General features: G+C 47.7%; 8 protein-coding genes across 8 annotated transcripts; 5 read left to right on the top strand and 3 right to left on the bottom strand.

Moving 5' to 3' along the window:
* Positions 1–21: 21 nt before the first annotated feature.
* On the top strand, positions 22–1157 carry GGI43DRAFT_386977 (uncharacterized protein; the record flags this gene model as incomplete). The annotated part of the gene is made up of 2 exons (XM_083203863.1): positions 22–106; positions 205–1157. The coding sequence occupies 2 exons, from the start codon at positions 22–24 to the stop codon at positions 1155–1157; spliced, it is 1038 nt and encodes a 345-aa protein (XP_083057268.1).
* A 173-nt stretch (positions 1158–1330) lies between these two features.
* Positions 1331–3076, bottom strand: GGI43DRAFT_386976 (glycoside hydrolase superfamily; the record flags this gene model as incomplete). Its single annotated transcript, XM_083203862.1, has 1 exon — positions 1331–3076. One exon carries the CDS (start codon positions 3074–3076, stop codon positions 1331–1333), a length of 1746 nt encoding a protein of 581 aa, XP_083057267.1.
* Positions 3077–3764: 688 nt separating this feature from the next.
* On the bottom strand, positions 3765–5706 carry GGI43DRAFT_430197 (glycoside hydrolase family 32 protein; the record flags this gene model as incomplete). Its single annotated transcript, XM_083209220.1, has 1 exon — positions 3765–5706. The coding sequence occupies exon 1, from the start codon at positions 5484–5486 to the stop codon at positions 3765–3767; it is 1722 nt and encodes a 573-aa protein (XP_083057266.1). The 5' UTR covers positions 5487–5706.
* Positions 5707–6347: 641 nt separating this feature from the next.
* Positions 6348–7991, top strand: GGI43DRAFT_425067 (general substrate transporter; the record flags this gene model as incomplete). Its single annotated transcript, XM_083208459.1, has 2 exons — positions 6348–7320; positions 7375–7991. 2 exons carry the CDS (start codon positions 6348–6350, stop codon positions 7989–7991), a joined length of 1590 nt encoding a protein of 529 aa, XP_083057265.1.
* A 391-nt stretch (positions 7992–8382) lies between these two features.
* Positions 8383–10641, top strand: GGI43DRAFT_414129 (Zn(II)2Cys6 transcription factor). Its single transcript, XM_083207000.1, has one exon. It carries the CDS (start codon positions 8556–8558, stop codon positions 10257–10259), a length of 1704 nt encoding a protein of 567 aa, XP_083057264.1. The 5' UTR covers positions 8383–8555; the 3' UTR covers positions 10260–10641.
* Positions 10642–10986: 345 nt separating this feature from the next.
* Positions 10987–13884, top strand: GGI43DRAFT_430195 (glycoside hydrolase family 78 protein; the record flags this gene model as incomplete). The annotated part of the gene is made up of 1 exon (XM_083209219.1): positions 10987–13884. Exon 1 carries the CDS (start codon positions 11134–11136, stop codon positions 13882–13884), a length of 2751 nt encoding a protein of 916 aa, XP_083057263.1. The 5' UTR covers positions 10987–11133.
* A 729-nt stretch (positions 13885–14613) lies between these two features.
* On the top strand, positions 14614–17439 carry GGI43DRAFT_430192 (uncharacterized protein; the record flags this gene model as incomplete). The annotated part of the gene is made up of 17 exons (XM_083209218.1): positions 14614–14639; positions 14827–15094; positions 15163–15262; positions 15318–15340; positions 15396–15433; positions 15492–15552; positions 15604–15645; positions 15719–15762; positions 15814–15891; positions 15958–16285; positions 16354–16432; positions 16496–16550; positions 16601–16769; positions 16838–16946; positions 16987–17041; positions 17103–17216; positions 17283–17439. 17 exons carry the CDS (start codon positions 14614–14616, stop codon positions 17434–17436), a joined length of 1743 nt encoding a protein of 580 aa, XP_083057262.1.
* Positions 17440–17692: 253 nt separating this feature from the next.
* GGI43DRAFT_414125 (protein-tyrosine phosphatase-like protein) lies at positions 17693–19642 on the bottom strand. Its single transcript, XM_083206999.1, has one exon. The coding sequence runs from the start codon at positions 19112–19114 to the stop codon at positions 18167–18169; it is 948 nt and encodes a 315-aa protein (XP_083057261.1). The 5' UTR covers positions 19115–19642; the 3' UTR covers positions 17693–18166.
* Between the last annotated feature and the right edge of the window lie 40 nt (positions 19643–19682).

Raw genomic sequence — 19682 nt, 5'->3', positions numbered from 1 at the left:
TGCATACAAGAACCTATGCGTATGTATGATACTGAAATTGTGCCACTATGCACTGAAATCTCGACCATTATAGCTTTGGCAAGTGTAGTTTTACCGCTGCCCACTGGTCCGGAACACATGATGACAGAGCCGCTTCTGATGATAAGATTAACTATTATGGGCTATTATTTTTCATTTTCTGAACCGAGCTAACTAACATTATAGGACAACGACCTTCGTGGGATCACCATCGTTACCGGAACAATAACGGGAGCACTCGTAGCTGCGTAATCACCGCATATCATCTTGCGTCTGACCACCCGGGGGCGCTTATCAACTCAGAAGCCGATAAGGAGGTCGAGTCTATAGCTGATATTCTCCTAGGTTACCAGAACGGAACTGAAGTAGATTTATTCTACTCCTTGATTCGTGACAAAGCTTCGGCTATTGAATCAAAAATCTCAGATATTCTCGATCAAGGCCACCAGTCTACTCTGGTTGACACCATGAAACTGACGCTGTCGGGCGAGAAGCTTCAGCTTTGGAGAGAGATTACTCTAAATGCCCCTTCCGCAACACAGCTCAAATTCGAGGGAAGAAATTATATATCCTTTGCAGGAGACAGTATCTCCAGAGATCTACTCATTGAGAAACTCGCCGCTGCTATGGCCTACGACAAGCATGGCCTGCTGGATCTCATCATATACATGGACGGCCATGAGGAAATACGAAAGCCAGCCCGCAAAAACGTATGGACAATGTCCAAGGAGAGAATTGCGAGCATTCTTACTGCGTGGCTACTCGCCGTAGAGGGCTACAAATTCACCACGGCTGATGTACAAACCCCAGCGCTTCTGAAGCGCCAAGCACATAAAGTCGCCTATTTGATCAGAGAGAACTTTCCAATGATCAACTTTGAAGAAAGTGATCGCGGGGCCAGCAAGGAGGAACAGCAGCTGTCTTCAGCTCACCTGCTTCTTTTTGACTTGGGCGAATCCATTGCGCGATGCGAGAAGGTGGAGACGTACATCACCAACCTTTTCTTATTTTTTATCATTGATCAGATTATTCCCTCTTTTGACTGGGCTTTGAGACAGAAGGTTATTGCAACATGTGCTATTTTCTTGAGAGCCTATATAGCTTGCGTACTGGTCGTTGAGAAGGCCCATGGTGTTTAGAAGTATCTTCAAGAATGTCACATGGTAGAGAGAGAATAAAAAAAGGATAAAAAATATTAGCAACTCAAGCTATCTAATAAGCAGTAACTTTTCAAGAAACAGTAAGAACTACAAGTGCAGGAAGAATGAATGAGTAGAATGAATCTTGTCGTCAATATTTACAGTATATTTTGCTACCAATTACAATAGATAACGCCTTCATACGGCTTCAGCTCCAGCCCTTCCGTCACTGAGACTTCAGCAGTATCCCCAATTAATTTCTTCCATCCCTTGTAATCTACTGAGGCTGGAAATTTCTTTGCAGCATGAGAAAAGTTAAGCAACACCAGTGCCTGTTTGCTACCATCAAACTTTGTCATGGTATATGCAAAAATATCCTTGCCACTCTTGGCTTCATTCAACATCTCGTAAGTGCCGTAGATGAAAACATCTCTCTCATCCTTTCTCAGTTTGAGCATTTTCCTCCAATATGCCAATACGCTGTCTTCATCTCCTTCCTGTGACTCTACATTCCAGGTGTCAAAGTCATCATTGACTCGCATCCATGGCTTGGGTGCCTTGGTGAAGCCACCATGGGGAGAGTTGTTCCACTGCATGGGCAGACGTCCGTTATCTCTAGCTTTAAGTCTCATCTGCGACAAGACATCATCCATGTTGGCTCCATCACCTCGCTGCTTCAGGACGCTGTTGTAGTAGTTTCTCCCTTCGACATCGATGTAGTCCTCGACTCCCCAGGATTTGGGGATATTCGCAGTGCCAATTTCTTGTCCTTGGAGGAGAAAGACTGTGCCGCTCACACTGCACAAGTACGTTGCCAGCATCTTGGCGGCATGTTTGCGGTACTCGGGAAGGTCAGAAGCATATCTTGATAGCGAGCGGCCAGAGTCGTGATTATCCATATATATCGAGTTCCAGCCATTAAACTTGGGCATGGCCGATTGCCACATGTTTGTGATATGTCGTAACTTTGAGAGATGGAACTCTCCAGGTCCGTACTTATGGTTATCTCCAAAGTCCATATCCACAATGTCTCCCGTAAATAGCATGTTAAGCTCATGCCTGTCCTTGGCCACATACTCGGACACACTCTTCTCGTCCTTTGTGAATCCAAGCTCACCAACAGTCATGCAATCATACTTGTCAAAGACCTTGGCTCGCATATCTTGGATGTATTCATGCATGCGGGGGCCGCTAGCAAAGTACATTGATCCCGACTGATACTCAGCCTCTGGGTCTGTGATGGGTGCATCAGGAAGGTCTGGGTGTTTTGACATTAGGTTCATTGAATCGATTCGGAAGCCATCTGCTCCTCTATCCAACCAAAACCTCATGTCATCGTATGTCGATTCGCGCATATCTTTATTTGTCCAGTTCAAGTCCGGCTGGGATGGCAAGAACAAGGACAAATAGTACTGGCCGGTGCGTTCATCCCAGGTCCACGCGCTGCCTCCAAACACTGAAGACCAATTGTTGGGTGGCTTTCTAATGCCATTTGAGTCGTACTTGGGATCTTTCCAAAAGTACCAGTCGCGCTTTGGTGAGTCTTTCGATGAACGGGATTCTCTGAACCATTCATGTTCATCGCTGGTATGATTGACGACCAAGTCTAACAAGACTTTGAGTCCTCTTTTGTGACAACCTTGAATTAAATTTTCCGCATCCTCAACAGTCCCATATGGCTCGTGAATATTTCTGTAGTCAGATATATCGTATCCCATATCATGTTGAGGGCTTTTGAAAATCGGCGACAGCCAAATTGTGTCCACTCCCACGGACTTGATGTAGTCCAGCTTCGAAATAATGCCAGGAAGGTCGCCTAGACCATCCCCATTACTGTCAAGAAAGCTTGCTGGGTAGATTTGATAGACTGATGCTTCCTTCCACCAGGCCCTCTCAGGCCCTCTCTGGATGACTACCATAGTGACGACTCTAAGCAAGAATACAATATCAGGTAACTGCAATACAGGATCAGTATCTGGTTCCACGTTATAAAAGTTTGTCTTTCTCACATTTCTCAAGATATTTGTCGCAAGATTCCAAATTTTGATAAACCACTTTCTGATGAGACGTTCAGAATACTCGTGTGCAATTCTTAAGTACTGTGATTCTGGCCTGGGGACACTCCACCTTTGACTTTAGAAGGGCCCCCTCCTTTCTCAATCGAGTAAGTGGGAGAATTTGGATTGGCTCGGGCGAACTCTATGAAGGACGGGCGCGGATCATCGAATGGGTGAAATTTAATTGGCCTGAAATTTGGCGTCTTGGAGGCGTCAGCACAATGGAGGTGACTTGTTCGCCATAAGGCGGGCGGGAAGCCCGTGTGGAGGTTTCTCCATCTGGAGCTTTCTCGATTTAATTTCGGCGTAATTGAGCTGCTGAAAACAAATTGAGGACGGCGCCAATATAGCCTCATGGAAGATTCTATCCCTCAAGTTGCCCATTGAAATGCATGAAGAGGTAATAGTGTAAGGCACAGTCTCCAGCTATTCTCGTGCAGTGTTCTGGGCCATTGGCTGCTAAGACGGTCTCGGGTGAAAGCAGTCGCAAGTTGAGCTTAACAGACATGGCTCAAAATATAGTTGTATATCCGCTCTAGCTAGAATCTACCTATGAAGCTGCCGCCATTTCTACATGTACTTGACTAGCTGTTACTAGGTTCTCTTTCTCCAAGGTTGTCACCGTAGCATTCTGACACAAGGGATGCAATTCAGGCAGGATGCCACATCCAGATCCCCGTACAGGCCAGGCATTTTTTAGACACTGCCAGTACTCAAACTTGATATTCTTCTCATCGAACCCATCAAAGTCATATGATGCGCACGTAGATGTCTCCATTGATGGATAGACGCGAGATGTCAACGCGAACCGGCCATTCGCGTAAATCTCAACCATTGACACATCGACGAATATTCTAATATTGAGGTCCTCGCCTGGGAGTAGTCTCAGATCACCACAGTCTGGTGTACTTGTACCGAGATTTTTCAATGATGACTTGGACCGGTCGACGATGATTTTCTGTTGTTTTAGATCAAAGACAAGCTTTGTGACTTCAGTTGTGTCGGGAGATTGGAGAACGTTGAAGATCATCTTTTCTGTGCCACGAATGTTGGAAAATGTTGCTTGTATCTCATAATTCTGTGCCCGAATACTTGTAAAGTCTTTGAGAGAGAATGAAGATGCTGAAGAGGAGCTCGCTCTGAGAGTCTCAACTTGTGGTGCTGGCCGAATACCGAGAGACTTCATCATCCCGTTCGCGTGGTTGAGCTGCCACTCTGGCCATAACTCTGCGCGGAGATCAATTGGTCGTTCAATTTCGACAAGTTCTCGGGGGTGGCCCAGGCAACCTGCCCATCCTTGAGCTTGAAGAACGTGCTTCTTTGCTGTCTCATCCGCCCAACCAAGCTGTATCAACCTATTCTGCTCGTCTTTAAATATATGAGCTGCATATAGAACACCATGGTCGAGAAGACCGTGACCCTTGATGTCGAATTTAGGCAATCCCTGTTCATTGAGGACAAATTTGCCTGACATCCAAAGCAGATAGTGGCCGTTGTGGCGTGTACTCTCCTCTGTTTCTTCAACGCCAGCAATAATGTAGTCCATTTCGCCAATTGTGAAGAAGCTGGCGCATTCAAAATTGATGCCCCAAGTAAGGTTGCTGTGTTGTGAAAGAGAAGTGTGCAGTTTTGCATCGACAACTGCAGACACGTAGTCCCATGAATTAGATGCTAGGTCATCGCATTTGTACAAATAAAGCTGCGGCCCGTGTCCCCTCTCTCCAGACCCAGTCATCATGTAATCAGTATATTGACCATGACCAAGAAGATTCGATAGTGAGGCTGATGGGGAAACGAAGGGATCACGCCAGCCTGTTACTGCCGTGCCTTTTGGAGGTGAGTTTATGAGAGGATTGCTGCCATGCCGAGCCCAAGTCTTTCCCAGGTCTGTCGATATAGCAACTGACTGTGTCTCACAACCTCTGATGTAAGGCTTTGACCAGTGAATTGGAACTGCAGAGACACTTGTATAAAACAGATACAGTACTCTCTTTCCGTCGACTAATCTGGAAACGATTGACCCTGAAAAGACACCGAGACGATCATAGGAGCTGCCGTTCCAGATTGCTGGCATACAGTCTTCCCACACAACGAGATCTTTGCTCTTTGCCATGCCCCAAGCACAATTGCCGCCGTCGGCGGTGCCGGGATTCCATTGGTAGCAAATGAGATATTCTTGCGACTCAGGAACAAATACTGCACCGCAGGGATCGTTGGCCCATGAATGCGGAGCGATAAAGTGCGACGTTGGCCGATATCGAGAGTATGCCATTGTGTAATGCTTCTGGTGTTTTGAGGTATAGACTGCAGCTTTGGTAAGATGATGATGGCAGCGGGAATGTCAACGAGAAATGCAGGTTTTGACGAGAAAGACAAGAACAGTTATAAAATTAGGCTAATATGATATGAAACTCATCAAACGTCCGAGAGAAGAATTGCCAACATACGAGAAGAGTTATTGGCAACTTACGGGAATACTGTAGAGCAATTAAATGTTGCCGAGCTTAGCTCCATGTCCGAATGAGGCAAGCGAGAACTTAAAGGCTGGTTAGACCGATAAGCCCCACGTCAGCGGCCCGAGATCCCAGATTCCATCCAATCGAAATTCAACCATCCATCAAGACGCTACGGGAAGTGGCAAGATGCGCCATCGGCAATTGTTCCCACGTTTTCCTCGCCTTGGTTCCAAATCCACCCTCCAAGTGTGCCCAGTCAAAATTCCCCCACGGTGAGAGAGTTTCCCCGGATCGTAGAAAACTCTTTTTCCCCGGCCTTTAATAGTTAGTTTTGTGGAGGAAACGAAGTTGGGGAAATAGATCTAAAACGAGTCGACTATGTTTAATTGAACAACACAGCTTCATGTCTCCCCATGCATGTCAAAGGGCATGTGCCGAGACGAGCCTCAAGGAATTCTTATATAAAGACCATCGTATCCTGGAGCTGAAATTATTCATTCGAGTCGCAGATCATCACTGCTTGAGAGCTTTTGCCTTTCTCATCGGCATCATTCAATCATCTCTCTTCGCTTCATTTTTCTTTTTACTCACGACGGTTGATACCCGTCTATTGTCCCACCATGGACGCGAAAGAACCTCAATACAGCACTGATCCTATTCCAACTTCATTATCGAAGATGGATCTGGAAAAGTCCTCAGCAACGGCTGCCCATACTGAAGTTACCAGTGACAAGCAGCCCGTCTCCCTGCCTCAGCAACTCACCCCCAAAGAGCAATATCAGCAACTATGGGCAAACCTCAAAAAGGACAGGCACTTTGTCCTCTGGGCCCTTTTTGTTATGTCTCTCGTCTTCGGATGGGGTTATGACGCAGGCCTATCGGGCGTGGCTATTGCTTTCCCCGAGTTTCGAAAACAATACGGCAACTACTACTCCGATGGCAAGGAATATGTCATCCCAGCACTGTGGCAATCTCTTTGGAACGCAGCCAGCACCATTGGTCAAGTCTTTGGTGCTTTTTTGACTGGCCAATTTGCCGATTATGCTGGCCGGATCCCTATACTTTGGCTCGCCGTTGTCTTGTCCCTCTCATCATCTTTTGCCCTCATCTTTGCCCCAAGCCTGCCTATACTTTTCGTCTCCAAACTCCTGCTGGGTTTCTCTGTTGGATTCTCAACAGCTACGCCGCCATTGTACGTCACAGAGAACGCACCGGCTGCCCTTCGAAGCTCAGCCAGCTCCCTCACCAACGTCATCATCGTCCTCGGCTTCTTCCTTTCATCCATTACTGGCTACGGTGCTTCAAAAATTGAGGGCCAATGGAGCTATAGGCTTGCATTCGTCATGACATTTCTCGTACCGACTCTGTTTGCTTTTGGACTCCCATTTTTGCCCGAGTCGCCGGTATGGTATGTCAAGAAGGGTCGTGATGATGATGCGCGAAAGGCCATCGTCAGGCTTTTCGGAAAAGATGCCGATGTGGAAGAACGCCTTCGATTCATCAAGTCTGAGCTAGAGGTACTCGCTGGCGAGGCTGACCTTGCCAGCCAGACTAGTTGGAAGGCCATTTTTTCGAAGGAGCATCGTTGGCGAACACTGGTTGCCGTTCTGGGCTTGCAGTCTCAGAATTTCTCTGGGGGTTACTTTGCCAGTAAGATTTCACGGCGCTCTTCAAACCAATTCGGTTGATGCTAACAGTTGATAGACACTTACCAGACATACTACTTCGAGCTCATCGGCCAAACCAACGCATTTGGTCTCACAGCCATCTCATCCACCCTCCAATTCCTATCCAACTGCGTCGCCGTTTCAGTCTCTGACGTCCTCCCCCGCCGCAAGTCCCTCATCGGAGGCGGCGCCCTCCTTGGCTGCTGGTCCATCATCATCGCTGGAACTTCCCTCGCAGGCACCGCCAACCAGAAAGCCAATACCGCCTTGCTCGTCTTCATGATCACCTGGTCTATGTTGTACACTGCAACAGTCGGTTGTTTCGGCTGGGCAGTTGCGCAAGAGACTGCCGCCCAGGTCACACGACCCAAGACTATTGCCTTCAGTCTTGTTTGTCAACAGCTAACGGCTCTTATGCTGTCATCTGTCTTCCCCTTTTTCATCAACCCTGATCAATTGAACTGGGGTGGCAAAGTCATGTTTCTGTTTGTGGCTGCCGAGGCCATCATTCTCGGTATTTTGTTCTTTGTGCAGCCTGAGACGAAGAATAGGACGTATCATGACATTGATGCGTTGTATGCGAACAAAGTATCCCCGAGGAAGTTTTCTGACTATCTGATCAGAGATGGAGTTGCTGTCAGGAAGGACGAGTGATGGTCGGTTTATTACCATGTTGAACATGGTTGTTCGTTTATAGCGTATACGCGTTGTATTTAATAGTTTAATCATATTGAAATCAAAATATTTAGCTCATTGCCTGCTATGACTAATTGCCGACTGCTACACGCTAAACCGTGCAAGAGCCTATTTGCTGCCTCCCATCATATGCGAATAATCATGAAATCTATTCTCTCGGAATCACCAAAACTCAGCTTCACAACGCTAGCTTGTATCTAGAATATGCTAAAGAAGGAAGAAGGGGTATATAGCGTAGTCTGAGTTTAAATAGATCGTCCGAATTTCATCTTGAATTGAAGCAGACTCGAAATAACTGGAGCAATTAGTCCGGCAAAATGATCGCCACCCCAAGCCAAGTTTCGCTAGCGCCATGGCATCGCATTGTTTGCCCCAGACCATCTATTCCCGGACCCTCACAAAGCTCTCGCCCAAGTTTTCCATCTCCCGGCTACGTACCGCCAAGTTCAACACTCTAGTCTCACCCGACAATTGGTTCAGGTTACATCGTCTGGTCAAGCAAGATAATGCTCCTCTAGCCGCATGAATCCGCCGGAAGCGACTCATTCCGTATCGTCCAAACGAGCCGGCAAGGTGCGGCAGGCTTGTGATGGCTGCCGCACTCGCAAGATCCGCTGCGATGGCACCCATCCATGCGCAAACTGCATAGACAATAGCTGCAGCTGTACCTATTTTGCAGTGCCCAAGAAGACTGGACCCAAGGGCAGTCGAAAGGCGAGGCTAGCAGAGAGTAGGAAGCCGGCACAGTTTTCTACGACGGTTCCATTGGCAGTGCGTGCTACTACGAACCAGCAGTTGCCCCTGTCTCTTGATTATGGTACTGTGAGCGAATCTAGTGCCGAGCCGAGTTTCGCGCGCGATGCTGGCGCGCCGGTTGCTGGCGATGGAGGCTTCGTGCCGTCATCTCGTATTCCCATTGAGTTCATGACGTCCTGTCTGGATGCGTTCTTTACACACAATTATCTTATTACGCCAGTATTGGATCGTAGGCAGGTACAAGACGCGCTTCCAAATCTGAGATCTATGCCAGAAATGTACGGGCTCATAACTGCGTGCTGTGCCGTCATGGTGCTCTCACCTGATATCATCATCACCGACAACGCAGAGACAAGAGTAAGCTCGTTGGCGGGCTTCCAAAATGAAGATGAATCTTCTTCTGCCTCCATATCAGCATTTGAGATACCTCGAGTAGAATTTCTAATTGCAGAAACCATCCGCGCCCGCAGCTATTGCGATTACATAGAACATCCATCCTTGACAACTATCCAAACATCCTGGTTCCTCTTTGCAGCATTCTTTTGTCTCGGCAAAGATACATCCGCCTGGCATTATATCCGCGAAGCAATCACCGTCCTCCAATCACTTCGGCTACATGAAGACGCCGCTCACGCTGAAATTCAGGATCCAAAAGTCGCCCTATACGCGCGACGCATGTTCTGGGTCCTCTTCATCACCGAACGAGCCTACGCTCTACAGCGTCATAGGCCATTGACCCTCCAAAAAGCCATTACTCTACCCTCGGTGGAATCCAGCCCTGAAGAAGCGCACATTCTTTCTGGCCTCCTGGATCTGATTTCGCTCTTTCAAAATTTCGACACGGCTTTTATCAATTTGTGGAACGTATCAGATAACCCACCATTCTCTGCGCCGAAAGAGTACTTGGTCAAGATTCAACAGGCCCTAGATCTAGCTCTTCCACGTGTTTCTGAACGGACCATCGCTCAACAAGCTGACTTGCTCCTATCTCGAGAATGGCTCAAACTTATGGTGTGGCAGCTTTCTGTCTCCAAAACACTGCTCTGTAGCACAAGCCCAGATGAGAGCATGTCTCTCCGGTTCCCAGTGAGTGTTGCTCGAAACGTGGTTCTCACGACAGCGCTTTTACCTGAAAAGGCGTTGGAAGCAAATGGAGTTGGAATCTTGGAAAAGATATTTGATGTTGGCTGCTCTCTTGTGGATGTCATGTCGTTGAAAGCAGCACCGAGCTTGTTGCCACGTTCGGCGATGCAGGTCAGTCCGGCGGATTATCTTTGCGAAATTGTGCACCTCGTTGGAAGAGGAAGTCCACGGCATTTGAAGGTTTTGGCGGCAAAGGCTGAAGAATGCTTGCGGTCGAGTACGCTGTATAATGTGGCGGGAAATTGGCGCTCCTTTGAAGAGCCGGAGACTTCTGTGTTGGTCCTTGAAGACGAGTCTGACCAGGATCAACTACTGGAAGATTTATGATATCCATCAATTCATGTCGCCAGATAACAATCATCTTTCGGCCGGTGAGGAATCTGAGTGAGGAATCGAACTACCGTTGCCTTTCAGGGTCAATCTCAGCCTCGACCGAGTTCAATATCGCTACCAAGAGTGCTAGACTGAATAGCCACTTTGTTCAAGTCTCGCCTGGCCATAATATTTCCTAGAATCAGGACTATACGACGAGACACATCTTAATAGTTGCAAGAGCCCTCGTAATCAATAATTAAATTTCTTCTAGTTTTGCAGACAAACATGGCAAAGTACCCAAGTAGTGGCTACAGAAGATCATTCACTGTAACAACAGACTTTGCATTATTACCACAACTAAAAGATAGAACCAATTGAAGCTTCGTTTGCCTCACTTCAACCGCAGACTACAGACTTTCAACCAACAGTCAGAGTACATTCCATAAAGACAAGTGACATGGACAAACAACCATCAGGTCACTCGACGTGACTGATCATTCTTTTAGGGCGATTAAACCACACATGAATCTTGCTGCCTTGCGGAGATAGTGGAGCCAATGTTACTTACCGGTGGTTCATATTGCATTATTAAGGTTGGTAGTTCAGACTTGGGTATAGATGCTGTATCGGGAGGAGCCGAAGCCACTAAAACCCACTAAAATTCGCCGGCGTATCCCAGAGTTACAGGCTCGGCCAGAGCTGCGCCGAAGCTTGAGTCTCATCTCATGACGAGCAGTTGCGGAGTTCCAATGCCCAACAGCCGAAAAGCAGCCTTGGAGTATTCTGTCAATGCTCAATATGTCACAGGCGTTGCATAAAGGCAGTCTATAGCCTTTAGCCCATAACCCTGTATCTTGGGCCATAGGCACTGTGGCACACTCTCACCATGTCCCCGGTTCGCATCACGTCCGTCACTTTTGAACACCACCCCTCTGGCTTTGGTGTTGGCCATTCTAAGCCTCGAATTTCATGGCGCTTCTCCTCTGGTAGCGCTGACTCAAAGTATTGGGTGCAAGACTCTTACGAGATTCAAGTTGGTCGGCAAGATAAAAATAACGTTGAGACGATTAACAATTACCACGTACCGAGCTCCGACTCTGTTCTAGTGCCTTGGCCAAGCCATGAACTCCAATCTCGCGAATCTGCCTGGATCAAGGTCAAGGCTCATGGAAAGAAGTTGGACGCAGAGGGAAAAGAAACAACAGAAAGCACAGAATGGTCTGATGCCGCCATTGTCGAGGCCGCCCTGCTGGACAAACGCGACTGGGTGGCAAAGCTGACGGCATCCACTATCTTGTCCAACATCAACGAGCCAATACGGCCAGTGCTGTTTCGAAAGTCATTCTCCCTGCCTGAAAGCTCACCAAAGATCTCAAAAGCTCGCCTGTACATCACAGCTCATGGCGTCTACACAGCATATATCAATGGCCACCGCATCGGCACCGAGGAAATGGCGCCTGGGTGGACAAGTTACGGCCACAGGCATACCTATCAGATATTTGATGTTGCAGCGGCCCTGGCGCCAACAAGTTCCAACATAATCGGTGTCGAAGTTGCCGAGGGCTGGTTCGCTGGTCGGCTAGGAATGGATAACAAGCGCTGCTTCTACGGGAGTAGACTGGCATTCATCGCGCAGCTCGAAGTTGTCTACGAGACCGGCGAGGCCTATACGCTGGCATCGGACAATACCTGGAAATCCCACTACAGTGCAGTCACCCGCAGCGAAATCTACGATGGAGAGGATTACGATTCCCGTGAAGAGCAAGCAAATTGGAATTGGGACCTAACCTTTGATGATGGTTCGTGGACATCAACCGAGGAACTAGCATTCCCGTCTACAAATCTACTAGCTTCTGACTCGCCACCTGTACGCATCATGGAAGAAATCGTTCCTATCAACATCTTCAAGTCCAAATCTGGCCAGACTCTCGTCGACTTTGGCCAGAATCTCGTTGGAAAGCTTCAAGTGCGCCTTCCAGTTTCAAACCCCAGCGGGCACAAGTTGACATTCAGCCATGCCGAGGTCCTCGAGCACGGTGAGCTTGGTACTCGACCCCTGAGAGGCGCCAGCCCGGTTGACAACGTGATTTTGTCTGAGCATCAGCTATCAACATGGTCACCAATGTTCACTTTCCACGGCTTTCGTTACGTTCAAGTTGATGGCTGGCCGGTCAACGAGGGGCTGCCTAACCGCGATGAGATTACGGCACTCGTGATGCATAGTGATATGAATCGTACTGGATGGTTCTCGTGCTCCGAACCTCTCATCAACAAGCTGCATCAAAATGCGCTGTGGAGTATGAAGGGCAATTTTCTTTCTGTGCCCACTGACTGTCCCCAGCGCGATGAGCGGCTCGGCTGGACAGGAGATATTCAGGTATTCAGCCCGTCGGCAAACTTTCTCTTCGACACCAGTGGGTTTATTGGCAGCTGGCTCAGGGATGTTGCAGCTGAGCAATTAGAAGAAAGGAGGAATGGGGTTCCAGGGCTGGTGGTCCCAGATGTGTTTGACATTCCTGCCTGGCCTCCTGGCCCACAGTCTGTCTGGCACGACGTTACTGTCTTGACGCCGTGGGATTCATACAATAGCTCTAGCGATGTAGAGGTGCTGCGTAGACAATACGATAGCATGAAGACTTGGGTTGATAAGGGCATCCCCCGAGGACCAAATGGTCTTTGGGATCAGAATATCTGGCAATTTGGCGACTGGCTGGACCCTTCTGCTCCGCCGGAAGAGCCAGGAAAGGGTCTTACCGATAGCCTGTTTGTCGCCGATGCCTACCTAGTTCGAGTGTTGGAGACCATATCGAAAATCAGCTCGTTGCTTGGAGAGGAGAAGGACGCATCTCGCTACGCCGAAGAGACTGCAAAGGTGAGGAAAGCGTTTCAAGACGAATATACCACGGCATCGGGACTTCTTGTTAGCGATACACAAACTGCTTATTCACTTGCCATTTCATTTGGTCTATTTGACCGAAAAGACCAATTCATCAAAGCTGCAAGCCGCCTCAGTCACTTGGTTCACCTAGCCAAATACCGGATAGCGACTGGCTTCGTAGGAACACCCCTGATCATGCATGCACTCTCCGATACTGGCAACTACCAACTGGCCTACCGCATGCTGCTAGAGCAATCCTGTCCGTCTTGGCTCTACCCGATTACAATGGGCGCGACTACCATCTGGGAAAGATGGGACAGTATGATGCCGGATGGGACTATCAACCCGGGTTCCATGACGAGCTTCAACCATTATGCACTGGGGTCGGTTGTGAATTGGCTGCATAAGAATGTGGGCGGAATAAGCCCCCTTGAGCCTGGGTGGCGAAAGATTAAGATACGACCTGTCCCTGGTGGTACGATAACGAGCGCCAAGGTAGAATATGAAAGTGTATATGGGCGAATCGTCTCCTCATGGAAAATCAATGAGACAGGTGGGGTGTTTAATCTCACAGTTACCGTTCCTCCTAACTCGAAAGCTGTTGTTATCCTACCGTCTGATTGGAAGATAGAAGGACAAGACAAGGAGGAGGGAGCTGAAATTGGATCTGGAACATATGAATTTTCTTGTGGTTATAAACCCAGCCAGTGGCCTCCAACAGCAGAGCTTGAGCGCTCTACATTTCGGCTTGAATTATAAAATAGATACACAAGGAATTTATTAATACTTATTGATTATCTATAGATTTCTGTTATTGCCATCGGCATATATTGGATTTATTCCCTTTTGCATAGTCTTCAGTTTACTCTCGAACAGTCTCGATGGGCAGACTTACGCCAGGTGCTCTAATGAAGCCATTATATTAGCCAGCCTGATTTGGCAAATTCGATTGACGTGATCTTGTTCCAGGCAGCCAGTTTCGTATCTATGGCGATATGGCTATTGCTCTTCATGGTTGGCGCCAGCAACCCTCGGGCGCATTAAGCCCGAGACAAGGTCGCATTGAATCGCCCCGAATTGCCGCGACCTAAACGCCATGCTGGAACTGTCACAAGCTTTTTCACACCGCATTCACCCTCTCAAGCCTCTCCTCGTGATATCTGTCACCGAACCCCAGCTTTCGTCTCAGTGCTTGCGGGGCCCCGGCATCTTCATCTGTCCAGGCCCACGCGCTAACTCATTAACTGGCTAGCCAAGATCCTTCGCTGAATTTGAAAATCTACAATGAGATTAGCTCTGCATAAGGCGGGTACTCACTCCGGGCCGACGGTGACAATAGTATGTAACTGCCGCCCAGGCGATTGGATGCCATCTCCGCGAGAAGGGGCCAAGAGATCACTCGCTCCACGCTACTCAGTCAGTTTTGAAAGCGATTCAAGAATCTATCGATTACATGGCACGAGATACTCCAAGACTAGCCCAAGTGAGATGGAGAGGGCACAAGCCGACATTGAGTATAGCCTAACAATCAAGGAACTTGAATAAGCGCCAACCATGTTTACAACAACATGAATTACAGTACGCCTTGTTCCCTGCCCCTGTACATCGCCACTCTGCTGATTATCGGCTGATTGGCAAGGAATATATTGGCACATCTTCCATCCCGTTGCTCTCCATTCTTTCTATCTGAAACTTATGCAGCGCCTTCACGCTGCCGATAGCAAATCCAACTCTATCGCCGAGGAAATATAGTAGCATCATTACCAGCCCGACGATGAATCAGTCTGAGAAACCCGAGGTGATCCTCGATGATAATGCTGCTGCCGACGACGTGACAAAGGATGAGAGCTACGGTCTCGTCAAGTCGAGATTCGATGAGCTGTCCATCCCTCGCACGCTGTGGGTTTTCAGACGAGTCGTCCTCGTCTCGCTCGCCGTTTACACAGGTTACGTCTGCGAGGGATTCGAAGTGAGCAAATTTCAAACTCCCAAGATGACTTGACAGTTGTGGACATGTCTCTTATTGATATAATATAGCTCGGCGCTGGAGGCAGTGTCATTGCCAATGCTGGCTTCATCAAACAGTTTGGCTCAGATAAGAGCGAAGGCGGTGTCAGGGCACTCGATCCTACTTGGGGTAAGTATAGCTGTGTATCTGATAAAATTTGTTCAAGACTGATGATAGTATCTAGTATCCACCTGGAGCGCTCTTTTAGTATGTTGGCCTCAATAGCTTGAGTTAGATGGCATTTACTGATCAGGGGAAATAGAATGTTGGCCAAATCATCACACTCACCCACATTGCTTGGTACGTTATCATGCAGCATATCTTTGAGGGTCCTCGTCCAATAGCTAACTCATGCCAGGGTCGCAGACAAGTACGGCCGCAAAGTGTCCTTTTACATCGCATGGCTATGGCTCGTCATTGTGAGTGAGATCGTGGGCAGGAAGGGGAAACGAGCTAACATTGATCTTTAGGGCTGTGTGCTTTTGAATACAGCTAAAACACCGGCTGTATGGGTACGTTGAACAGTACCGGACGGTGACGCGATGCTATTTGCGATTACACGCTTGCTAACTTTAAGTCATATAGGCCATCGCCAAGCTTTGCAACGGTGCAGGTATAGGCGTCCTTCAGTAAGCATGTCAAATAATGATATTACCCACACTCCTCGCTGACCAGATTAGGATCACCTGTCAGGTTTATGTCATGGAAATCTCTCCGAACAAGATTCGAGGTGGTCTGGTCACCTTTCAGGCAGTCTGGTATGTTCCTCATAGGTTTTGAGCTGTCAGCCATTCTTTGCCCTTGCTTACATACTGCTCAAATAGGAGTAATATCGGCGGTATCATCGTCTCCGTGATGATGCAGCAGCTTAACAAGAAACACCCCGACAACTACCTATTAGCCATGCGCATCATCTGGGCTCCTGTCGCGCTCATGATTGTCTGCTGGATATTTGTTCCCGAGTCACCCTGGTTCTATGCCCGTCACGACAACAAGGAGAAAGCAATCAAGGCATTGAAGCAGCTTTATGGAGGTGTCGAAGGCTTTGACTTTGAAGAGGAGTATGGCATTATCGCAAGGACGATTGCGCACGAAAAAGAAGTGCTGCAGGAGGCACCGAGCTATCGCCATGTTTTCAAGGGTCTTAACCTGGTGAGTGAAGTGTTCTCTTCCATCTGATTCCAAATTAAAATAATCAAGGGCTGATAAATAACTGCTAGAAACGCGCGTTTATTGTCGTGGTCCTCACTGTATCTCAGCAGTTCGCCGGCCTTGCCATCATCAACACATACTCAACTTGTGCGTTTGCATATATTATTCTCTTCTACTTTTTTTAAAGCCGGCTGCTAATAATGACATTAGACTTTTTCTCCCTTGCTGGTCTGAACGACCCATTCCTCGGCACCGTTATCCTTAGGTGAGTTTTACATGTCAACTAAACCAATTGTTACTAATCATCTTATTTAGCTGCTGCAACCTGCTTGCTGTTTTGCTATGGTCTTTGACTACCGATAAGCTTGGTCGTCGCACTATAGTCAACTCTTGTGAGACCCTTGTCTGCGTGGTCCTCTTCGTCGTCGGTGGTCTGTTCTGGACTGGAGCGACAACCGGTAACACTGCTGCCGGCACCGCTCTTGTGCGTCACTATTCATCTTTACCAATAAGTTGGAGAAGAAGATTTTGATTGCTAACGCGTTTCTACAGCTGGTAATTTGCTGCGTGTGGACATTTTGTTACCAAGTCATTGTCATGTCATACTACGTCTTCTCGGCCGAGCTTCCTTCTGCCCTGCTTCGAGGCAAGTTCATTCCTTGTTATCTCGCTGTTGTGTCATTTTGCTAACATTGGCACAGTCAAGACTGGACCCATTACTTTCTTCTTCAACTCAATCACGGGCATCGCTACTTGGTACGTTCAGTACAACTATTCAAATCCCTTTGGAAATACCTATTAGCTGACAATCTATAAGCTACGCTACTCCACCCATGCTTCTCCATCTCAGCCTCAAAGCCGGATTCGTTTACGGCGCCTTTTCCGTACCCATTTGTATCATCATGTGGCTCTACGTCCCAGAGACCTCAGGGTAAGTCGACACAGCCAACTCCCATCAGAGAAAAAAAAGATGAATTCATCTGACTTTTGAGAATAGCCGATCCGCAGCTGAGATTGACGAGCTGTACGAGCGCAAGATTCCCGCGTGGAGGTGGTCCAAGACTGTCACCGAGGCCGAACAGCGGATGCAGACCGTTGTACTCGTGAAGGGCGGTGTTAAAGAGAGTCATAACCAGAGTCATACACAGTGATTGGGGGCCCAAACAATATGTTTGACTGTTAAGTTGCGTTACAGCGGATAGCTGTCAGAAGAAATAATAGGATGTAGGACAACTATAATCGAATAAATATGCTGTGTATCCGAAGATATATAACACGACAGCATTTGACATGTATTACGTATTGTAACTCCAAATGATCAACAGTTTATTTTGGTTGGATAAATTCCCGGTAACGGCAGTTGTGATGAAAATACTAATACATTCACATTGGGCACGCAACAAAGAATATCGGGCGCATTATTATTATATCTATAAAAAGGGCCAACAGGTATAACATCTCTAAAAGTACCTCTTTTCAACGCCAATGTTCTTCGCTCTTCAAGCGCCCAAAAGCGGGCTCATTGCAATAAACGTCAGCCAAAAAAAAGCCCGAGGCGAATATCGCCTAGCTTAATACAAGTACCACCTAAAAATGTTCACTATCTGTCATGGTATTAATCCTTAGTTCATAACCATTTCATCAGTTAGCCCTTGTCCCTGGCTGATCTTGAAAATAGAGTTCGCGTGTAATCGTGTTACACAGACAAAAACAGCGGTACAAGTTGGTATCCGTAAAACAACCCATTTCCCTCGCCTATAACGCCTGTTCCATTCCAAATCTTTTGTTCCCATCTCTCAGTGAGAGTCTGTCCATATATAAACCTCTTTTCTTCTCTTGCAAAAATGTATTGTTGTCATGAACTCATGCATCCTAGGCCAATTAACCATCGAGTTCCATAAACGGTACAAAGGTTGCTCGGCCCTCAAATCGCTCACAGTCGCTGACTGAACAGCAGTCTAAATATTTTTTGTCTTCGTATATCATGGCATCGATACGGCGTTTGGTGTTTTCTTTATCCGTGATCTGAATCGTTGTTGGTGCCGTTGCAGCTGCATGATTCTGTGAATGGCTGGCCACAGCAGCACTGGCTTCAATAAGCCCCTGCCACGTCAATAGAGCTTGTTTTGACTTGCTATCAAAAACACAGCAGAATCTCTGCATGATGACGAATCCAAACCCAGATTCTATAGATAGACCATACATGAGCATGAGATATGCAGCCGCCAAAGCAGGCGAGAGGTCGTTGCCAGAGTCACATGTTACTAGAATCTTGCCCAGCGGCTCCCGAATACATTGTGAGGCGTCTTCTGCCCCGCTTACTTGGGGTCTATTTGTAGTCAAGAGATGGCTATTGACTTGTTGGACCATTTCGTAGAAAGACGGAACCAAATTATCAGGGTTGACGTCGATATAGGCAAGAGAAGCCCCAAACTTTGCGGACGCCGCTCGCGCGCTGGGATAGTCTCTGGGTGCCCGAGCATCGCGGACAATGATCATCATGCTGATGGCCTCTTGCTGCATAAATTCATCGTTTCGAATAACGCTGGTAGGACCCAAGTAGAGGAAATCGAGGACGGCCTGTGCCTCTCTGCGCAGCTCGTATGGCCAGCTTCCTCGATAGATGGAGGTTTGGGTCCTATTGCCGGTAATGACGGCAAATTCATCGCTGGAGAGCTGTGCAAACTTGACAGGGCGGTATGAAGGCGTTATGCTGTGCTTTTCGATGCCGTAGGACTGCTGGAGAGGGACGTGGATTACGGGCGGACTGGGGGGACGTAAGCTGTAGGGCGATGAGCACACTATGGCCCTTTTTGCTGGGTGGTCCATGGCGAGGAGTGTAGATGGCGCTATTACACTATCAAGATGCTCTCTGCTTCTTGGCCAACTGATTCGATGCAGTTGCGTGGTAAGAAAAGATGTCCGATGCCGCGAATTCTGGAGTTGGCAAAGTGACGAGCAGCTGTTGACCAATCAAGCCGAGGCAGAGAGATAAGATAAGGAGAGATAATTTGAGAGCCTGAAATGTACGAATGTTGAAAGTGACGGCGTCTTGCAAACGAAATGACGAGATGTTTATTTGGATGAAGATGAAGATGAATGAAGGAGAAAGAGGGGGTTAAGTGGAAAGCGAGCAAGAGTTTAGCTTTCAAGGTGCAAGGCAAGCGCTAACATTGTTCTCTGGCCGCAATTAAAGTTCTCTGCAAGTTCATAGACGGTACTCGTAAAAACACACAAAGAAGATGCTGACAGCTGCCAAATGCAAAAATGTGCCGTAGATATCTGCGCTGTAAAAAAGAGAGAAGCAGAAAAGAAGCAAGCAAAGACTGAAGACTAGGTACTGAATCGCGGTTTATGTTTGAAGCTTACAGTCTAGAGGTAGCGCTAGGCAGGCAGA

The sequence above is a fragment of the Trichoderma evansii genome (assembly GCF_050947405.1).
Source record: "Trichoderma evansii strain SZMC 28006 chromosome Unknown GGI43scaffold_22, whole genome shotgun sequence".
In the NCBI taxonomy this organism is placed as follows: Eukaryota; Fungi; Ascomycota; class Sordariomycetes; order Hypocreales; family Hypocreaceae; genus Trichoderma; species Trichoderma evansii.
This window is presented reverse-complemented; position numbering and strand designations above follow the sequence as displayed.